Consider the following 18,775-nt stretch of genomic DNA (forward strand, 5'->3'; position numbering starts at 1 on the left):
CATTATTGCTTAGCAAAGATAATCACCATCTCAATCAATCGATGCACTCTTCCGTGTGTAGGAAAAAACTGCGCCCTTCCATGTACGTGAATTGGTGATGGCAAATATCATAAACCGTGGTAGTGCTCGTCTTCATTTTGGGGAGACAGAATGCACAAGCTGCTAAACATTGGTGAAATCTACTCATTCATATAAAACGAGAGAAAATGGTAATTATTCTGCTTTCTGAAACTATTTATTTCGGACTGTTTGGTTGTCTTTCAAAACAAGTGTTCAAATGGTGTGTCCTGTGAACAGCTTCAAAAGAAAAAGAGCCCTCATGTGAAGGCGACAGCGTATATAAAACTAACAACTGAGGCAGCCCTCATGTGGTGGAGTCACAGAGGGATAATGGCTGCTGCTGGGAGTGATCAAGAACTTCCAAGCTTTTGCCGTTTTTCAATATTGAAGTAAACGTCCAGAAGGTTGGTTATGCCAGCGGTTATCTTTTGACCTGCTTTCACCGGGCCAACACCTTGGGGAGTGCCTGCACAAACAGCATGAACAACACAATGATTGGGACCTCATTCTACATTCTTGTCTTAGAGAGGTTGATAACTCAGAAAAATATTTACCTTTCATTTTTGTACTGGGGGGAAAAATTCTACTTGGTTTAAACATGATCAGCAGAAATCATGCCATGGCATCATTTTCGTAATCAGAATTGGCTGCGGTACTCTAAATAACAATACTGCTACTTTTAAAGGCATACAATTTCTTTGCAATAAGAGCAGCTCAAGGAAAATTATTGCAAGAAAATGTGACAAGGAAAGTGACGTTGTGCAAAAGTAAAGAGGGGATTAGTAAAGCTAATAAGAAGTTAAAGAAGATTAACATTCTGTTGCAACACGTTTTGTTTAAGTTTGTGATATATACAGATAAGTCGGCATTAGCATTTTATGATAAGAACACATCATTCCATTTTACATGGTTTCTAAAGTCTTGACAAAATCAATTCTAAGAAAGACATTCAAGGTGAGCCTAAACATCCGCCTCCTATATACCAATAACTAAAAGAATAGAATATCATCTTCTATATGGGCCATTTAACGAGCAATCTTAACCATCCAAACTAAAACTTACATATAAAGATCTCCAAATTCCAGTAGAACAAAACACACGGTAAATGACACTTTCTGCTAAGGAACTACCATTTATTGTTATGTTAAAAAATTTAACTCAAACCAACTCAGACCTCATTTTTAAATTCAGTGTCAGTTTACTCCTTTGTCAAAAACAGTTGTCAGCTAGGATGGAAACATGCACGAACAGAGAAAATTATTCTTGATATTAAAAAACTATCCTTTTAAAAGTAATTTTGTCTTTTCATGATGTTTTTGTACCAATAGCATCAGTTTTCAAATTGAGGTTTGAACTATGCCAGAGTAAAAAAAAAAAAAAAAAAAAGAGGTTTGAGCTGCACAAGTTCAATATAATGGGATAAGTTGTTAATCAACATCTCAATTTCACTCAGGAAATAGAATTCTACAGATATTGTTTAAATAATTATAGTTCAAAAACTGTAGCAGAAACAATGACCAGGCAATACCTGTTAGGATGACATCTCCTTCCAGAAGTGTCATGATAGAACTAATATGGCTAATGAGAAATGGGATCTTAAACATCATATCCTTGGTGAAGCCCTTCTGTCGTACTTCTCCATCAACCTGTGATGAGCCAAATCCAGTCAACCTGAAGTAATTTGGAATGACTAGAAACTAAACATTTGGTGAAGTCAAAAAGAAATTCAAGAATGAAGATTTTGAACCTTTAACCACAATTCTAAGTTGTCAGGGTCTGGCACCATTGCCTTGGGCAGCTGCATATATATTTTGGAGATTCAAATAAGAAAGTGCAAAAGTTCATGGAGAGGAAGAGTAGTGCATGCAATCATGGGTTCTGCAAGCGCTGCACACTCATTTAAAAAAAGAGTAGGGTCCACCATTAAAAAATTAATTTTTTCATGTGGTTCCCATATTTACTCACTTTTTTCAAAAGTAGTGTGCGGCATTTGCGCACTCTAATAGCATTTCTCTTTCTAATATATAATAGTATTAGTAACTTCTCATCTCCGCATGTGCTGAGTGCACCTGTTTGATCTAAAAAAAACTTCTGATCCAATTTAGAACAATATCAGCAGAAATAGAGGAATTGAAAAAAGTACAGTTCATTTCTTACAACTGAACTGATTGGGGTGAAGGTGTCTTGCCCTTTAGCTACTGTCCATGGAAGACCTGCAGACTGGCACATTTACCAAGAAATAAAAACCACATTAAGTTTGCAAGAGAGAAGCAGTACATGGATGTGATTTTGCATGAGTTAATCCTGTAAGAAAATAAAAGATTCTGCAACAGCCTCATGCGGCCATGCCATTCTCGGTTTACTCAGCTCACACTAACTCCGTTAGATTTGCATACAACTTGTGGCAAGAGTAAAGGAATACATAAAATCTTGCTAAATCTCTTTAAACTGTGCATCAACCTTTTTATTGTAATGACCAAAGAAAGCTCAAGCCGCATTTGGGCTTATACTTCAAAAGGACAAGCCAATGATTGGAGCTCATTGGAATCATTCTAAACCGTAAGAACTTTTTATCTCAGACAATGTAGAAAACACCACCCTGGCTATCCACAATCTGGTAACACTGAAAGAACCAGTCACTATAACTATTGGAGCTCATTGGAACCATTATAAACCATAAAAAATTCTCTCTCCAATGTGGGATCCCATTGACTAACTAAATCTCTATAAAGTAAACACCAACTTCCTAAACTCAATCTGGGTGCCACGATATTGCTTTTTACTATGTTAACATGCTTGTGGCAAAAACTCGACTATCATATTCATTTCATCCACATGAAGATGTGACAAACTTTTCTTAATGCTAAACATCCAATTACCAGTAAAGAAAGAACTACAACTACTAGCAATAAGAATGTTAAAACTCAGTCAAGGAAGAATTGCATGAAGAGGTGGTAAAATAGGAACAATCTAACTAACGATAATCACTATGATTCAGAGAGCTCTACCTTAGAGTAACCATAAAATTCTAGAGATCCTAATCCTAATTAATATTTTACAAGATCGAAAAGTGAACCTTCGCAGAAGCTTGAATTTCCCTGGCAGTCATATCCAGTGCCAGAGCGTATCCTGGGTCATCGAAACGTTAAGCTATTTAATTTAAAAAACTATCAAAACAAACATACTCCATAAAGTAGAAGAACTCAATAAATAATCATGCAGATAAATAAATTCGTAGAAAATTAGGAAAATTGTGATCATAATATTTAGTGGTTTTACTTTTACTTACTTATCAAAAATCAATAAAAAAAAAATTATTTAGTGGTTTTATTTATTAAATAAAATATTTATTGGTTCATGCAAAATCCAATGACAGAAAAATGAAGTTTTATGAATACATTGAAGGTTTGAATTTAAGAAGGTACCGGCAACAAAGTCCATGGCAGTGGCTTCAGGAACATCGCGAGCTTTCTGGCCGATCACGACCGCAAGCTCGACCTCATGATCCAGAGACCCCCAGGGGTGGGGGATTTGGATTGTTCCTCCATTTTCCAAGTAGGACGACGTGGGTTTCAGAAACAAAACCGGCTCCTATTAACAAAAACAACGTCTAATTCAATTCAAGGGAGCAAAGGAAAGGGAGGGAGGGGTGACCTTGGGGACGGCGTTGCCGAGTTCTTTGGCATGAGCAGCGTAGTTTCTGCCCACAGCGACGATCTTAGTGCCCACGCTCAATAGCTGCTGATACGCCGTTGCCATCTCCCAAAACACTTCGCCTATACGTCTACAACTTTAAGCAGCCTACGAGAAATGTCAGAAACCAGCGCCCGCCCTCAGCTCCTGTCTCCGTATGTTGTCTCCGTCAATTTTAGTCGCTGTGTTAGGCTGGGCCAATGATTTTTTTTTTAAATAATAATTATCCTACTTGGGCCCACAATGCAAACCCAGACCTGACCAAATGAGAACGGGTAGCTATCGGCTATTTTGGGCTTAGGCCCATGATCACATGCAGAACTCTAGCTTATATTGTGCATGAATTAAAACGAGCGCCTGACCGAAGATAAAAAAACAATCCCGATGCGTTCGTCACCAAAAACATTTTTTTTTAATAGGTAAACAGGAATATTAATAAGAATAAGCAAAACTCAAGTATACAAGATGTATTATAAGAGATAAAACCTATCTAGTTTGCTACAGAAGAAAGAAGAAAATTGTGTACATTTTGACTATTAAAGTCTAACGTAATGGCCCAAAGAAGTAAAGTAGTGAAAAAAAGGGAGCGAAGCTCCTCTAGTGTCCTCTCCTTATCTTCAAAGGTCTTTTCATTGCGCTTTCACCAAATGCACAACATGATGCAGCTAGGAATCATCTTCCACATTGCTTCAACCTGTGGGAGTCCTCCCGGTGTCACCCAACAAGCCAAAACGTCAACTACCGTAGCAGGCATCACCCAGTTTAATCCAACTCTGCTGAATACTTCACACCACAAAGCTTTAGCTGTCTCACAATATAACAAGAGATGTTCCACTGACTCACCGGCTTTCTTATACATACAACACCAGTCCGCAATAATTATCCGACGCTTTCGGAGATTGTCGGTAGTCAGAATCTTCCCCAGGGCTGCTGTCCAAGTGAAAAAGAGTGCTTTGGGAGGTGCCTTATTCCTCCATAATTTTTTCTAAGGGAAGTGAGAGTTTGGTGTGGCTATAAGAGTCTTGTAGAAAGAGCGTACAGAGAAAATTCCTTTACTCGCAGGTGTCTACCACAATTTATCATCTCGCAAGCCATTTAGTTTCCAAGAGTAAAGTAGGCTGAAAAAAGCCTCAAAACAATCAACTTCCCAATCTTGAGCTGCTCTACTGAAAATAATGTTCCAATGAATTTGGTCTCCTGATTAAATTAAAAGGTCCTCCACCGAAGCATCTGGCTCGCAAGCCACTCAAAACACAGTTGGAAAGGCCTCCTTCAAAGCCTTCTCCCCACACCAGATGTCCCTCCAAAATTTTATACAAGTCCCATCCCCCACCATGAATCTAGTATGATTAGCAAACACTCTCCATTCTTGTCTGATGTGTTTCCAAAGTCCCACCCCATGAGGCTCAGTCCCCTCTCCAGTACACCAACCCCCCATGTTCTACCATGCCTGCAATCAAATACTATTTTCCATAGAGCTTCTGGTTCATATTGTCTCTCCAAAGCCATTTACCAAGAAGTGCCTGGTTAAAAATTCTTAAATTCTTTATTTCCAACCCACCTTATTAGAGTGGTCTGCACACCTTATCCCACCTAATTAGGTGGAACTTAAAATCCTCCCCCATCCCACTCCATAAGAAGTCCCTATAAAGTTTTTCAATGCGTGCCGTCACACACGTAGGAATAGGAAATAATGATAGAAAATAGGTTAGTAAGTTCGAGAGAGTACTTTTAATAAGAGTCACATGATCGCCTTTCGACAAATACAGTCTCTTCCACCCTGCCAATCTTCTTTCTATTTTCTCAATGACTGAGTCCCAAATGGGTAAGGATCGTGAGGTAGCTCCCAACAGTAATCACAGGTAAGTCATGGGGAGAGAAGCAACCTTACAACCAAGTGTGCTAGCCAACTGTTGAGTACCACTGACTCTCCCTACTGGCACTAATTCTGACTTATCAAAATTCACTCTTAAACCTGAGACAACTTCAAAGCATAAAAGAAAGGCCTTCAACGCCCTAAGGTGTTCATACTTTGCCTCACAAAAAATTAACGTGTCATCTGCAAAAAGCAAGTGAGAAATAGAGATAAGGCCATTGTTCACTTCACCCATTGGAAATCCAGTCATAAAGCCATTAGTCACTAAAGCTGTTAACATCCTACTTAGAGCCTCCATGGTGATAACAAAGAGAATGGGGGACAAAGGGTCTCCTTGTCGTAAACCTCGGGAACTATCGAAGAAACCCTCCGGGCTACCATTGATCAAAACTGAAAATTTTTCCGTTGAAATACATCATCTGATCCACATACACCATTTCTCCCCAAAACCACATCTTCGTAACAAATACAGGAGGAAGTCCCCATTAACATGATCATAGACCTTTTCCATATCTAGCTTGCACATAGTCCCGGTCAAACCAGATTTCATTTTACTATCCAAACATTCATTAGCAATTAACACAGAATCCAAAATTTGTTGACCCCTTACAAATGCATTTTGGGATTTTGAAATTACCTTGCTTAAGACTTCTCCTAGTCTATTAGCTAGAACCTTAGACAAGATTTTGTAGATCCCATTAATGGGACTAATGGGTCTAAAATCTTTTACTTCCGAAGCCCCATATTTCTTTGGAATAAGAGCAATGAACGTAGAGCTTAGACTTTTCTTAAATTTCCATGTGGAGAAAAATTCCTTAAAAACATTCATGATATCCTCTTTTACAACCTCCCAACATGTTTGAAAGAATCCCATGGAAAAGCGATCTGGTCTTGGTGCTTTATCTTTCCCATTTTTCTAACAACTTCAAATACCTCATCTTCTTCAAAAGCTCTTTCTAACCAGGATGCTGATTGAAGCTCAATAGAATCAAAACCGAGTCCATCCACAACTGGTCTCCATCCCTCTTGTTCGGAAAATAAATTTTTAAAAAAACTCACCACATGTTCCCGGATCACCTGAGCATCTGTGCAATATCTACCATTGATTTTTAGCATATCAATGGTATTATTTCTCCTATGTGAGTTAGCCACTCTATGGAAATATTTCGTACTTCGGTCCCCTTCTTTTAGCCAAAGGGTTCTTGACTTTTGACGTTAGGAAATCGCTTCTAAAGATAGTATCCTTTCCAATTCAGACCCCAGTTCTACCTTACGCGCTAATTCCTCCAGGGTGAGGACTCTAGCTTCGGTGATTCTATCAAAGTTCAGGATCTCCTCCACCATGGTTTTCATAACCCTACATCTCCAAAGATTTGAGCATTCTAAAGCTTTAAGTCAGTCTTTAAAGCTTTTAATTTGGCTGCAAAAATATAAAATGGAGTACCCTGAAACTGATAAGTAGACCACCAACTTCTTACCCTATCCACTAAGCCCTCACTTTTGAGCCACATATTTTCAAACTTGAACGAGCGCTTACCGCCTTAAATACTGCCCCCATCCAATAAAATGGGAAAATGATTTGAACAAAGGCGTGATAATCTCTTTTGAGACACCTCTGGATAGTGACACTCCTAGTTCAGCGATATTAGGAATCAGTCCAAACGAGACCATGTCTGGTTATTCGACCAAGTGAAAGGGCCACCTACAAGAGGGAGATCCACCAAGTTCAAATAAAAAATGACATCTGAGAATTCGGACATGGCTGAGCTTAGACGACTATCTCCCGATCTTTCGCTCGGAAACCTAACGACGTTAAAGTCACCGTCTATGCACCAAGGGAGATCCCACCAGCTATGTAAGCCTGAAAGTTCTTCCCACAGAAGCCTTATGATGTTATCAACATTTGGCCCATAAACACCTGCAAAAGCCTACAAAAAGTTATATTCTACCGACTTAAAAGAGACGGCCATTGAATATTCTCCTATGAACTTCTCCATTTTCTCCACCACCCTTTTATCCCACATCACAAGAATACCCCCTGAGGACCCAATCGACGCTAGATAGATCCAATCTACGTATGGGGAGCTCCATACACTTCTCACTAATTTTCTGGTCACCAACTTCAATTTAGTTTCTTGTAAGTAAACTATATCTACCCTCCATTCTCGAAATAAATTTTTTATGCGGAGACGCTTATTGAGCTCGTTCATCCCCCAGACATTCCAAGACACAATTTTTGGCTTCATAAAGAAACAACTGTATCCTTTCTTTTGCTCTTATCACGACTTGAGCTCCCCTTATTCAGAGGCCAATTAAGTCTCTTGAGCTCCATTTGTTTCTTGGATCCAAGTTTCTTTGATTGTGCATGGCCCGCCTCTATGGCCGTAAGAAGTGCCATAAACTGATCTTCATAGCCCACACATTTCATTCCTACAACGTGCTGGATGTCCTTAACCTTTTTGAAAACCCAGTCTGACATCTCAAACTCATTGGGTAATAGACAGTTCAACGGAAAAGGATTCCTATCACCACCATCAGAGTCATCCCCAACTAACTTAAGTCCTCCCCACTCAATCGCCTAACCCACATTGTTCTCAACCTCAACACAAACCAGTTGAGAATTAGGGACCACACTGATGACAGAGTCATCCCCAACCAATTGCAAAAGCTCTTCACAATTTGTAGCCTCCCTTCTAAAATCAAAAGTCCTCTCTTCCTCACCTTTCAAACACAGATCCAGATGTTCATCCGAGGCTATGGGGCCCACCACAGGGGAAACATCTTCAAAATGGTTATCAGAAACTAAAGGGGTCACTTCCGAAAATATGTGGGAGTCACGGGACAGATCAACCGTGGGAGAGGAGATCTCCAGTTGGGCGTGCGTTGAGTCAAAACTCAAAATCGGGTTGTTCTGTGCGTGAGGAATCGATAGAGTTTTAAGCACTACACCGAGGGTCTCCATCGGTCTATTCTGTGTCTCAGGATCTGGAAAAAATGAAGCAAAATGCAAGTTTTCAACTTGCTCTGCATCGCGTGCCAGAAGAATTTGCTCTACCAAGGTCATTGGCGCCGTCTGTTTCGCCTAAGAAAGGAATGCCGATGAACCCATTTTTTCCTAACCACTTTCCGACAACCGTGTGTTGTTTATCAGGTCTAAACCCGCTAGCTTATGATCTGGCACCCCGATAGGCCTCATCCCTCCGTTGAACAGGCCTTTGGGTGGGGTTGGGCTCACATGTTGGGCCTTGGAAGGGCCCGAGGCTTGCAGGCCTGAAATGCCTTGAGGAGCCTGTGACTGGCCTTTGGAAAGGGCCAGTTCTTTAATCAACCCCGATGGGCCTGCTGAATGGCCCAAGCCCACTTCACAAACAACACTTTCTTGCACGCACCGTTTTAGTACAGCCATATTAGACTGTAGGACACTCACCTACTTCTCCATCTCAGCAATAGCGTGCAACAGAGTTCCCACTAATGGCCCCAACATTCCCCTGCTATCAGACACACCCTCATGATCTTTACCCGCATCAGAAAGATCTCCTGCCAATTCTATGATTTTTGGCACTCAAGATAGTGCCTCTTTGTACAAAATGTTGCGGTGCTCTTGCGGCGGAAGTAAGGCCCTCCCTGCATTTCTTCCTCTGTTTTTTCCTCTTGGAACAGAGTGCAATGCCGATATATCCTGTAGCATCTCCCCAAAATTCCTCCAGCCTTCTCCCTTACTTCCTTCAGGTATAACAATCAGTCCTCGGCGTTTTACTTGGCCAAATTCCAAAATAGATAAAAATCTCCCATAAGAGTTCCTCTACCTCTGGATCAAAAAAACCTAAGGCCCTCTTCTCCTTGTTTTGATGAAAGTTGCAGGTCCGGCATCAGCTATGCCTTCTTTAAACATGGCAGCCAACCATCCTATAGAAGCTTGATCTAAAGAGATGTAGTTTACTGCCTGACAACTACTCTTAGTGCACCTTCACCACCATTCACTCAACTTTTTAAACTCAAAGCATTTTTTATCTATAATGACATTCCTAATCGATTCCATAATTAAAGCCACACTAGAACGAGCAGAAGAACTAACAAAAGCGTGAAAAAAAGACTAAAAATTCATCCTCGGCAAGAAGCGCAAGAGGTGAGAGAGCGGGAGGAGAGGGATGTACGGAGAGGGATGTGTTCACTTCCCATGAAAACACCTTTTTCGCCTATTCAACATTTGAGAAGATACCATTATCCATCTATCGTTTCCAAAATCATTCAAGGAAAGCATCATTGAAATTTGAAGCAATAAGACTTAATGTGAGTTTTGAACAAGATGTTTTGGCTGCTTTTTATCCTTTCAGATACAAGCATAGAGAAAGCCAGCTGAGCTGAACATATATAGAAACTTCTTGTGATCTTCAAGCAGCAACAATGGCAACACCACTGCAATCCACCCTTTATTTGTCCCCTTTATGAAACAAAGTAGCAAATGCCACAGCTTATTTGTGTGGATCGCTCTACATTTTGACTTGAGTGCTCAATATTCAGACAAGAGCAGGAGTTGTTTCCAATTTTAGTTGAATGAATCTTTAATTCCAGTTTCTTTGACACATTATTTCATATGCAACATGAACAGCTCCGGTTTCTCAATAAATTGTTTCCACTCACTGCAGAATCTTGCAACAGTTGCCCCATCCAAAACTCTATGATCTGCACCTATATTAACCTGAGAAGGATAATACCGTTTCAGATTGGGCATATTATTTCATCTATCAAAACTAAAAGGCTCATTACATGTTACAGACAAAAGCAATAGTTACCAAAAACTTGTGTATATCACATACCAATTTATTTCGGTTCTTTGTAAATCATAATCAATCTGTATGTGCTAAAGAACTACATACTGTGCAAAGGGACAATAACTACAACGCCTGTATAGACCATAAATCTAAAAACATATCTAAACTAAGAATCTCTTCCTTCCCTTTCAGTAAAATAATTGAACAATGTGTATGCTGTGATTTGTAATGATATCATTTGAGTATCTTGAGTTTTCTAGGCGTAGGCAATCAGTCTTATGGTATATTAATTCTGGAGATATGAGTGAACAGATGAATAACTCATTGCTTACAGTCATGATTGATGCAGGATATATACTGCCATCATCTGCAAATTGTGGAACTTTCTGAATCCGGCCAATTGCAATAATGGACACTTCGGGCAAGTTGAGGAGTGGAGAACCAAATTTTCCACCAATTGCTCCAATATTACTTAATGTAATTGTTCCGCCACAAATATCCACAGGATTAAGCTTGTTACCCAGTGCCAATTGTTGTAATCTAGATAGTTCCTTTGTTATCTATAAATCACATTTGGAAATATGCATATCAAAAGTAAAGCATGGGATTATGACGGGTTTAAGGAAGTAAGAAGAAGAAGAAGAAGAAAATATATTAGGCACTATGCCATCATTAACTGCACATATGTATTATTATATTGGGACATTGACCACAAAAAGAAACCCATTTGGGGGAGCAAATGCAACCTATTGCAATAACCTATATTTCAAAGTTACTATTTCCAAGCTAAATAGTGTTTCCTTATTAAAATTCTATGGTCAAAGCAAGCAATAACCCAAGCGCAGTAGCACAGCAGCATATGAGATGCCAGCAGAAGCAACTGTTGAGCAAATTGCCTCTGTTGCCTTCGCAAATCATCAGTTGATGGTTGCTCACTGATTCAAGCAATTTATTGAGTACTATGATTTTAGGGTGGATAAGCCACTAAATGATATGTTAAATCACGAGGTGTAGAACCCAAATATATCCTGATTGCATTGCAAATACTATGGATAGTTGCTGCCGATTAATCTATTGCTAGTGAATACAAAAAGATAAAAACTATTATATATGTAAAATATATAGAACAAAATTGTTTGCGCAATAAAATATATACTATTGCATTAAGGAAAATGTAACACTTCATTGCCTTAGTTGCGGATTATGAGATGGACAATCAACTTTCTCGTCTTTGTAAAGTAACGAAAAAATGAAAGACTGGTTATAAAGAAAAGGAATTTTACTAAATGTAATTATAGCAGAGTGTCAAGCAAAGATCATGTTTCCCACTGTTATCTGTGTTTCTTGGAGAAACCAACAAGGAATGTGGGAAGAATAAAAAGTTCACACGTCAATAATGGAGAATGGAAAAGAAGCATAATTAAGAAGCTCCACAAAACGAACCTCCAAAATTGAAAGCGATTGGACATTCTTGATGTTTGGTACAACAAGACCATACGGAGTAGCCATGGCAATTCCAATATTGTGAGAACCTATGATAATAAACAAGTAGACAACTTGTATCAAACCACGAACAAAGGCAATGAAATTATTTCTAGCCCTTTCGAGTCTCAATCATTTTGGAGTAATCAAGATGAGCGCCTAAGGATATTAACTATAAAAGTGTTACTCTTTGAGTGGTGCTAGAGCCACTGGGAGGAGTTCAACGAGAACAGTATGGTGAACAGTGAAAATTTTGCCTGTTTCGTATCAACCCTGTGAAATCCTCACATTATATTTATCATTCTTTTTGGCTAATGGAATTATAAAAACACTTTCACATGATTTGCTACTTTCTATCTTGCCTAATACCAGTCTTAACCATATAAATAAGCAAACTCAATTAAACAAAATTTTATATAATTCACACCACCAATTTTCAAGTCCTATATCCAGAAAATCCATATGAAAAGAAAACTTTTACATATACAATAATGGCCTACAGTAGAAGTTGAGTGATAACGTCTTCTTACATTAGCTTGTGTGATGCATAATATGATTAGCAGCCAATTTTCTCAATTTATATAAGCAGATGTTCTTATCCGAAACGCAGAAGCAGTAGAAATGGCAAGTCTATATACCTTTGAGGATGACCTCAAGTGATGACTCATTGAAGCAACTATTCATTAAGGGATACTTGCTCAAGGCCATTGAAAGAGACTTAATCAGTGATGGAAGGAAAGTGTGCTTAACATCTGGATCAGAATTATTATTCTGGAAAGATGCTTTAAGCTTCACTAGTGCATCACAATTGATCTCATCCACAAAATGAAAGTGTGGAACTTGTGCAGCCATGGACATTGACTTTACCATTGATCGCTGGAAGCCCCTGAAAGAACAAATGTAAGTAGCTCGCCTATCACCCTAACTCTGTCACAATTGCACTACTAACACAAACATTCCACATGAATCCGTTTCATTGCACATGTCACAAGCTATAAGGAGTTGTGCGCACATTGACACAGCTACTGAATCTAAACTTCATGCCAGATTTGTCTCCTTAAACTCAGACTTGTAAAGAACTATTTCTTTTCCTTTTCATTTTATATGAAGATCCATGAAACCACAATCACATGCCATGTCATCCATTAGAAGGAAAAAGATGAGCAAGATTTTGGCTGCACAGGTCAATAGCTCGGATTCCTATCAACACTTAACCAAATCAAGACAGGCAAAAGTGAATTATAACACCTCTATAGTATTGGTACTGCCAAGTTTATCATGGTTTTGTCCATGTTATGGATTATACGGCAGAGTCCCTCTGTTTTTCTTATCTTTTAAAGGAGAGTTTCAAATTCAATTTTGCATCCAAGATTACCTTAGGCAAACTGTCTTATCTTCATATCCATAGTTCCATCCAACTTCAGCTGATACATGGGGATGGTCCTCTTCTCCTTCAAGAAACTGCCTTCCCCCATCAGCAGTAGTCAAGGAAGCAGATGGATCTTTAATGATTCCTTTGTGGACAGCATATTTGAGCACGTCTTCTTTTAGTACCCTCCCATCTTCACCAGTTCCCAGGATGTCATATATATCTACACCATATTTCTTTGCAAGATGCCGGACAGCTGGTGTTGATAGAACTCCGCCAATGTTATTTTTCCTCGGCTCTGAATCAAGTGATACTGCTTTTTCCATACCATCATGAGTTGGAGTGGGGTTTTCTGGAACATCAGAAGTCAGGTTTGGAACCTGAGCTTCCTCAACAACAATCTTTAAAAGAGTTTCTCCAACCTGGAATTTCAGTAGAATCATAATCTTCTTTAAGGATCAAAGTAGAAAAAAGAAAGCTGACCTGAGTTCAGATAATTTCCTGTCTTTTCAAGTCCTCAATGCCTCTAAAACTTACTCAAACCTTCTTAATGTACTTAAAAGAATCCAGCATTCCATACCCTCTTCCAGAAAAAGTAAAAGATAATCGGGATTTTTATTATCCCTTGCTTCCTAGCAGTTATGTTTAACACAGTTTCTGATTGAAGCCAAATTAACTGCCTATGCATCTCTGACAACCCCTCAGAAAACAGGAAACTTTCAAACTATATATGTAAAAACAGTTGTAGGGTTGAACACAAATTGCGTGAAGATAAGAATGGAAAGAGGCTAAGTTCCGAAAAGTATTATTTTTAATTCTCACCTTTACAATGTCACTGGGAACATAAAGAATCTGAGCAACTTTTCCTTTGTAACGACTAGTTATTTCTATAGTTGCTTTGTCACTTTGAACTTCACAAATTGGTTGAAACTCTTCAATTTGATCCCCCTGCCAGGGTAAACGTATCAACAATTATCTCTGCTGACTTATTCAAAACATAAGCTAGGTTAAATGGATGGTAGGTAAATGCATAGATAATCAACCAGAAAAGCCAATTTATGACCAAGGTTGACTATCCTATTTCACCAACAGTGCAGAATATGACAAATTTCATTTTTCAACAGGAGAAAGAAGCCTTAAATTTCCCAAGAAATCATGGAAAGAACCTCAATATGATATTTTATACTAAATAAGTCTTCTCTTTAACATGTATTCTATCACTCTCTCACAAAATAGACTCCCACACAAAGGCTAAACTCCCCCCTCATAAGGGAGCCAACATGTAAAATATTCAATCATAAAAAATATTCAATCATAATATGGGTAAAATATCGAGCCATGATTGAAACTGGCTACTTTTACTCAAATACCATGTTAAATTACTAACTTTCCCAGAAGCTTGAGGGGATGTTTGGAAACAATTTAAATCTCATCCCATCCCATCTCATTTTCTTCCCAAACATATTCAAACACAAATACTTTCAAACTAATCACTACAACTTTTTCAAACTAATAATTATAACTTTCCCAAATTTTCAAACAAAAAACAATTTAACTTTTTCAAATCTCAAAACAAAAATAATATTAAAAAATTATATTCTAACAATATTTTAACTTTATAATATTTTTTATTCAAAATTTTCTCTCCCCTTTCTCAAACCTCAATAAATACTTAACTCAAACTATCTCCCTACTGTTCACAAAATTCTCATCTCATCTCATTCCCCAAGCATCCTCTAAGTTGATAGGAAGAGGTGAATTTAATCATTCAACATATATTCTAACAAACATCTACAAGCCTCTGTAAACATACAAAAAACCAACTGAAAGTTGGGAAATACATGAGAAGAGCATTGATAGTATAACATGGAAGAAAAAGAGAAATTCAGCACCTATCCACGGCTCCAACCAAGCCTTTGTCATATCTACCAACCAAATAAATTAGAAGATATAAACATGCAACATTATCATCATTCACTCACCTCCTTCACAAACCATTTAAGAAGTTCGCATTCGGCAATACCTTCCCCAGTTTGAGCTAACGGTACATCAACTATCCCACCAGCTGGAAGTTCTGCCAAAGCATGACTTGAAAAGCAAAATCCCTTCCCAGTATATGGACTATTGAACTGCAAAAATGGAAAAGGGAGACATCAGAAACGCTAACAAGATGTTGAAAAGGATGTTTTCATTTGTGGGCGAGTTCTACAGTATCACGGTTCAAAGACTTAAGACTTATCGACTCGATTGATTTGATTAATTGAGGACCATTTCACATACCCATTCCGACCACTAAGGCCCAGTGCACGAGATCAATAATGGAAATAATTGGATAGGTCTGAAGTTATTCAGGTGGCAAATCGATCAAACAAAGAACCTCAATATGGCAATTGATATCAAGGTTAAACCAACAGCTTGGAAAATTAGAATGTATGTTTCTGTTTAGGAAGCTATTCAATTACTATTCATCCCAAAAAAAAATTACAAATTCATCCAAGAGGTGTCAGCGCCAATTCAACATTCTCCAGGAAAGCAATGCATAAAGGCCGTGATAATTGATGATATGGTACTGGGGCACCATTCCCTCACAAGAACGACAAAATACAAGAAACAGCGCCTACGCAATTTGAATTGCACTAACCTAAAAACCCAAAATTAAACTGTAATCATAGACATAGACTGTGCCATGAGCTATTATTGACTAACAAAGCAACGAGGCAAAAGAAACAAAGAGTACGCTAAAACAACTCGGGATTAATTTAAGTGCTAAAAGGGCAGGGGACACACATAAATTCGATTAGCAGCAGAGCGAAAAGACAGCAAAGCGGACGTAGAAAAGGCAATCCGAGAGGAGGAGAACCGTTGAAATGGAGGATCGAGCTCCGAGGCAACCAGAGCAGGGATCATAGCTTGAGAAGCGTACGGAGACAGCCACAGCCACCGCGCACCGGAGCTCCAAGAAATCTTCTGCAAAATCCTCCGACCCATCATGATTCGCGGGTGTCCGTACGAGAGAGCTACAACGTTTTTTTCCCACTTGTTTAAGATAAATTTAGCCTTACTTATTGAGTTTTTATTGGAAAAACAGTCCCAAGTCCTGAGTGAAAAGATTTGAGAGGTCTTGAATTTCGATCGTTCGAACTCCGAACAATCAACGCGAAAGGGAAACTACGATTATTGGGAGAGAGACAAACAGATATCACGTTATTAAATAAATATTATCCGGAAACAATATTGATCTTAAGTTTCGTAAATCCAGTATTAGCTTTACGGAATCCTGATTTGAACTGAGGTTGTCTAGTCTGGTCCAAACAAAACATTAAAAAGGCTCAGGCACTACCCCATTTTATCCAATCCAGCTCGACACTTTCTTGTTCTTTTCCAGGTTTCCGTTTTCAACTAGCCAACGACGAAGGTTTATTTAAATTAAAAATTTTTAAGATAACTCATGAAATTAGTCACTTAATTTATGATTTTTTATTTATTTTTTAAATCTTAGGGGCATTTGAATTCAGAGATATTTATTTCATCTTATTTTATTTCTTATATTTAATGATTTTATGCTTTTTTTTTTTATAAATATAATTCACGTAATATAATTTAATTTATAAAATTTAAATTTTAAAATTTATGTTGCAAATAAAATTATGGATATTGTGTCATGTGAAAACCCTTTTTTTTTAGATAATGATATAAAGGCTTTTGAATAGAATTATTTTATTTAATCTTACGTCTTGTTATCTTTAATTATGAGCTACATGATATGTTATAATAGATTTATTTCTTAATCATATAATAAATCTGAGATAAATAACATTAATATATCTATTTAGTGAACGTCTTTTCAAATCTTCCAGCTATCCTTTATCCAATTCGAGGAAGAAACCTCCCTTACTTAATAATAAACTCATGATACCAAACTCTCCCTTTGATTAATGAGTACAAATATATATTTTCTATCATCCAAACATAGCTTAAAATAATAAAATACAAATTAGAATTACTAAGATAAGGATTAATGTTGTACGTGTTTGTTTGTATTTTTTTTTGTTTTTGGTATCATTGTGTTTTATAAGAGATAGCGATGTGGCAATATACAAGGGTTATAAGTGTTATACTATGGTTTATGTGGCAGTTGTTGGGATTCAATCATTCAAATGTTGCCTACCATGCGGTTGATCATAGAGTTGTTGCTGTTAACGGTTAAGCTGTCCCCCCGTCCAATTTAGCTTGCTTTCCATCGCGTGATGTTCATCAGCCATGTATTCAAAAGAGTTGGATTCTGAGTTGTCCATTCCAATACTATACTCAAATATGTTCGATTTTAATTTGGTCATAATCTAACAGTACGAGAGAAAAAAGAATTATATAAAAATAATCTTATAAATTGACGTGGTTTCATATAATTTATTAGGTATATTTTATAATAAAATTAATTTTATAATCTGATAAATCACAATAAATCATATCAACTTGTATATAATTTGTTTATAGCTAAATTATTTCTCAAAGATAAAACAGTAGATTAGCATGCTCGATATCAAAGAAAAAAGAGTGTTCTTTTCATGATGGATTTAAGATTAAGCTTAATAAACTAGCCCGGCCCAAGAAGCCCACGTTCACTAGAAGTGGGCTCGTAATTTCATCCGGTCCAAGTATAATTAACCAAATTATATGCTTATAATCTCAGATCTTAGTACATACAACGCATAACAAACCACATTAGAGAAGCAAATCAATCAATCTGCAGATATTGTATTTGAACATGCGTCATGTGTAATATTACAGTGATAAGTGAGTTGCACATGATCTTCCAAACAATGCCCACAAAGTTCCCCCTCCATTCATGATTAAAGGCAAGCAGAACAAGAAATTTTACAAAGTGGTGAAACTTTAGGTCAATGTCAATTCAATCATGTTCCCCAATCCACAGAATATATCATGCATCTCCTTCACATGATTAAGTTTGAAACTTCTCCAGTACGACCTTTCTAAACAATGTGTTACATGCTTAGCCAGATATGGGAAAATTACTGATTTAAATCATCCATGATCAAGCCATTTGATAGGATTTATCATCGAATTGGGGTTATCCTGTCTCAATTCCTGTCTGTCCAACATCGAAGCCAAGATAATGTATATATAGAATCATGCACGAGATTTGTTGCATAAATCAATTGGAGCTCTTGATGTGTGATGTGTTATTGTAATGTTTTAGCTGTTTGACAAGACAGGATTAGGGTTAATGATTCAACGATGAGAGGGTGAAAATCAAAAGGGATCTACATATAATAAGTAACAAGCAAAATATTTAATTGGACATCCTATAAAAAGAGTAAAGTTAAAAATTGGCGTGCCTTGTCGGAGTAAATACATCGGATTTTTTTTTTTTGTAAAGTAATTATAACATATCATATCCAATCGTATCAGTTTTTAACTTTATTTTTATGAATTCTCTTTGTGAACGTATTACTTCTCATATGATAACTAACATTTGATCAATTAAAGTAACTATTTTGGATA

At 37.6% G+C, this 18,775-nt stretch overlaps 2 protein-coding genes across 4 annotated transcripts; both read right to left on the reverse strand.

The window, feature by feature from the left end:
* Window positions 1-207: 207 nt before the first annotated feature.
* Window positions 208-3,937, reverse strand: LOC122318646 (probable acylpyruvase FAHD1, mitochondrial). Its single transcript, XM_043136207.1, has 7 exons — window positions 3,715-3,937; window positions 3,486-3,651; window positions 3,137-3,189; window positions 2,218-2,280; window positions 1,808-1,858; window positions 1,589-1,706; window positions 208-526 (listed from the first exon to the last, which is right to left on the reverse strand). The coding sequence occupies exons 1-7, from the start codon at window positions 3,817-3,819 to the stop codon at window positions 411-413; spliced, it is 672 nt and encodes a 223-aa protein (XP_042992141.1). The 5' UTR covers window positions 3,820-3,937; the 3' UTR covers window positions 208-410.
* Window positions 3,938-9,876: 5,939 nt separating this feature from the next.
* LOC122318622 (lipoamide acyltransferase component of branched-chain alpha-keto acid dehydrogenase complex, mitochondrial) lies at window positions 9,877-16,569 on the reverse strand. 3 transcript variants are annotated; one of them, XM_043136165.1, is made up of 8 exons: window positions 16,040-16,568; window positions 15,235-15,381; window positions 14,075-14,200; window positions 13,259-13,674; window positions 12,522-12,769; window positions 11,845-11,933; window positions 10,723-10,961; window positions 9,877-10,328 (listed from the first exon to the last, which is right to left on the reverse strand). In XM_043136165.1, exons 1-8 carry the CDS (start codon window positions 16,241-16,243, stop codon window positions 10,319-10,321), a joined length of 1,479 nt encoding a protein of 492 aa, XP_042992099.1. In that variant the 5' UTR covers window positions 16,244-16,568; the 3' UTR covers window positions 9,877-10,318. The 3 variants fall into 3 exon arrangements, with proteins under 3 accessions (XP_042992099.1, XP_042992091.1, XP_042992110.1); XM_043136157.1 differs by having other exon boundaries at window positions 10,734-10,961; window positions 16,040-16,566; XM_043136176.1 differs by lacking the exon at window positions 10,723-10,961 and having other exon boundaries at window positions 16,040-16,569.
* Window positions 16,570-18,775: the final 2,206 nt, after the last annotated feature.

Source organism: Carya illinoinensis, chromosome 1 (genome assembly GCF_018687715.1).
Source record: "Carya illinoinensis cultivar Pawnee chromosome 1, C.illinoinensisPawnee_v1, whole genome shotgun sequence".
NCBI classification, from domain to species: Eukaryota; Viridiplantae; Streptophyta; class Magnoliopsida; order Fagales; family Juglandaceae; genus Carya; species Carya illinoinensis.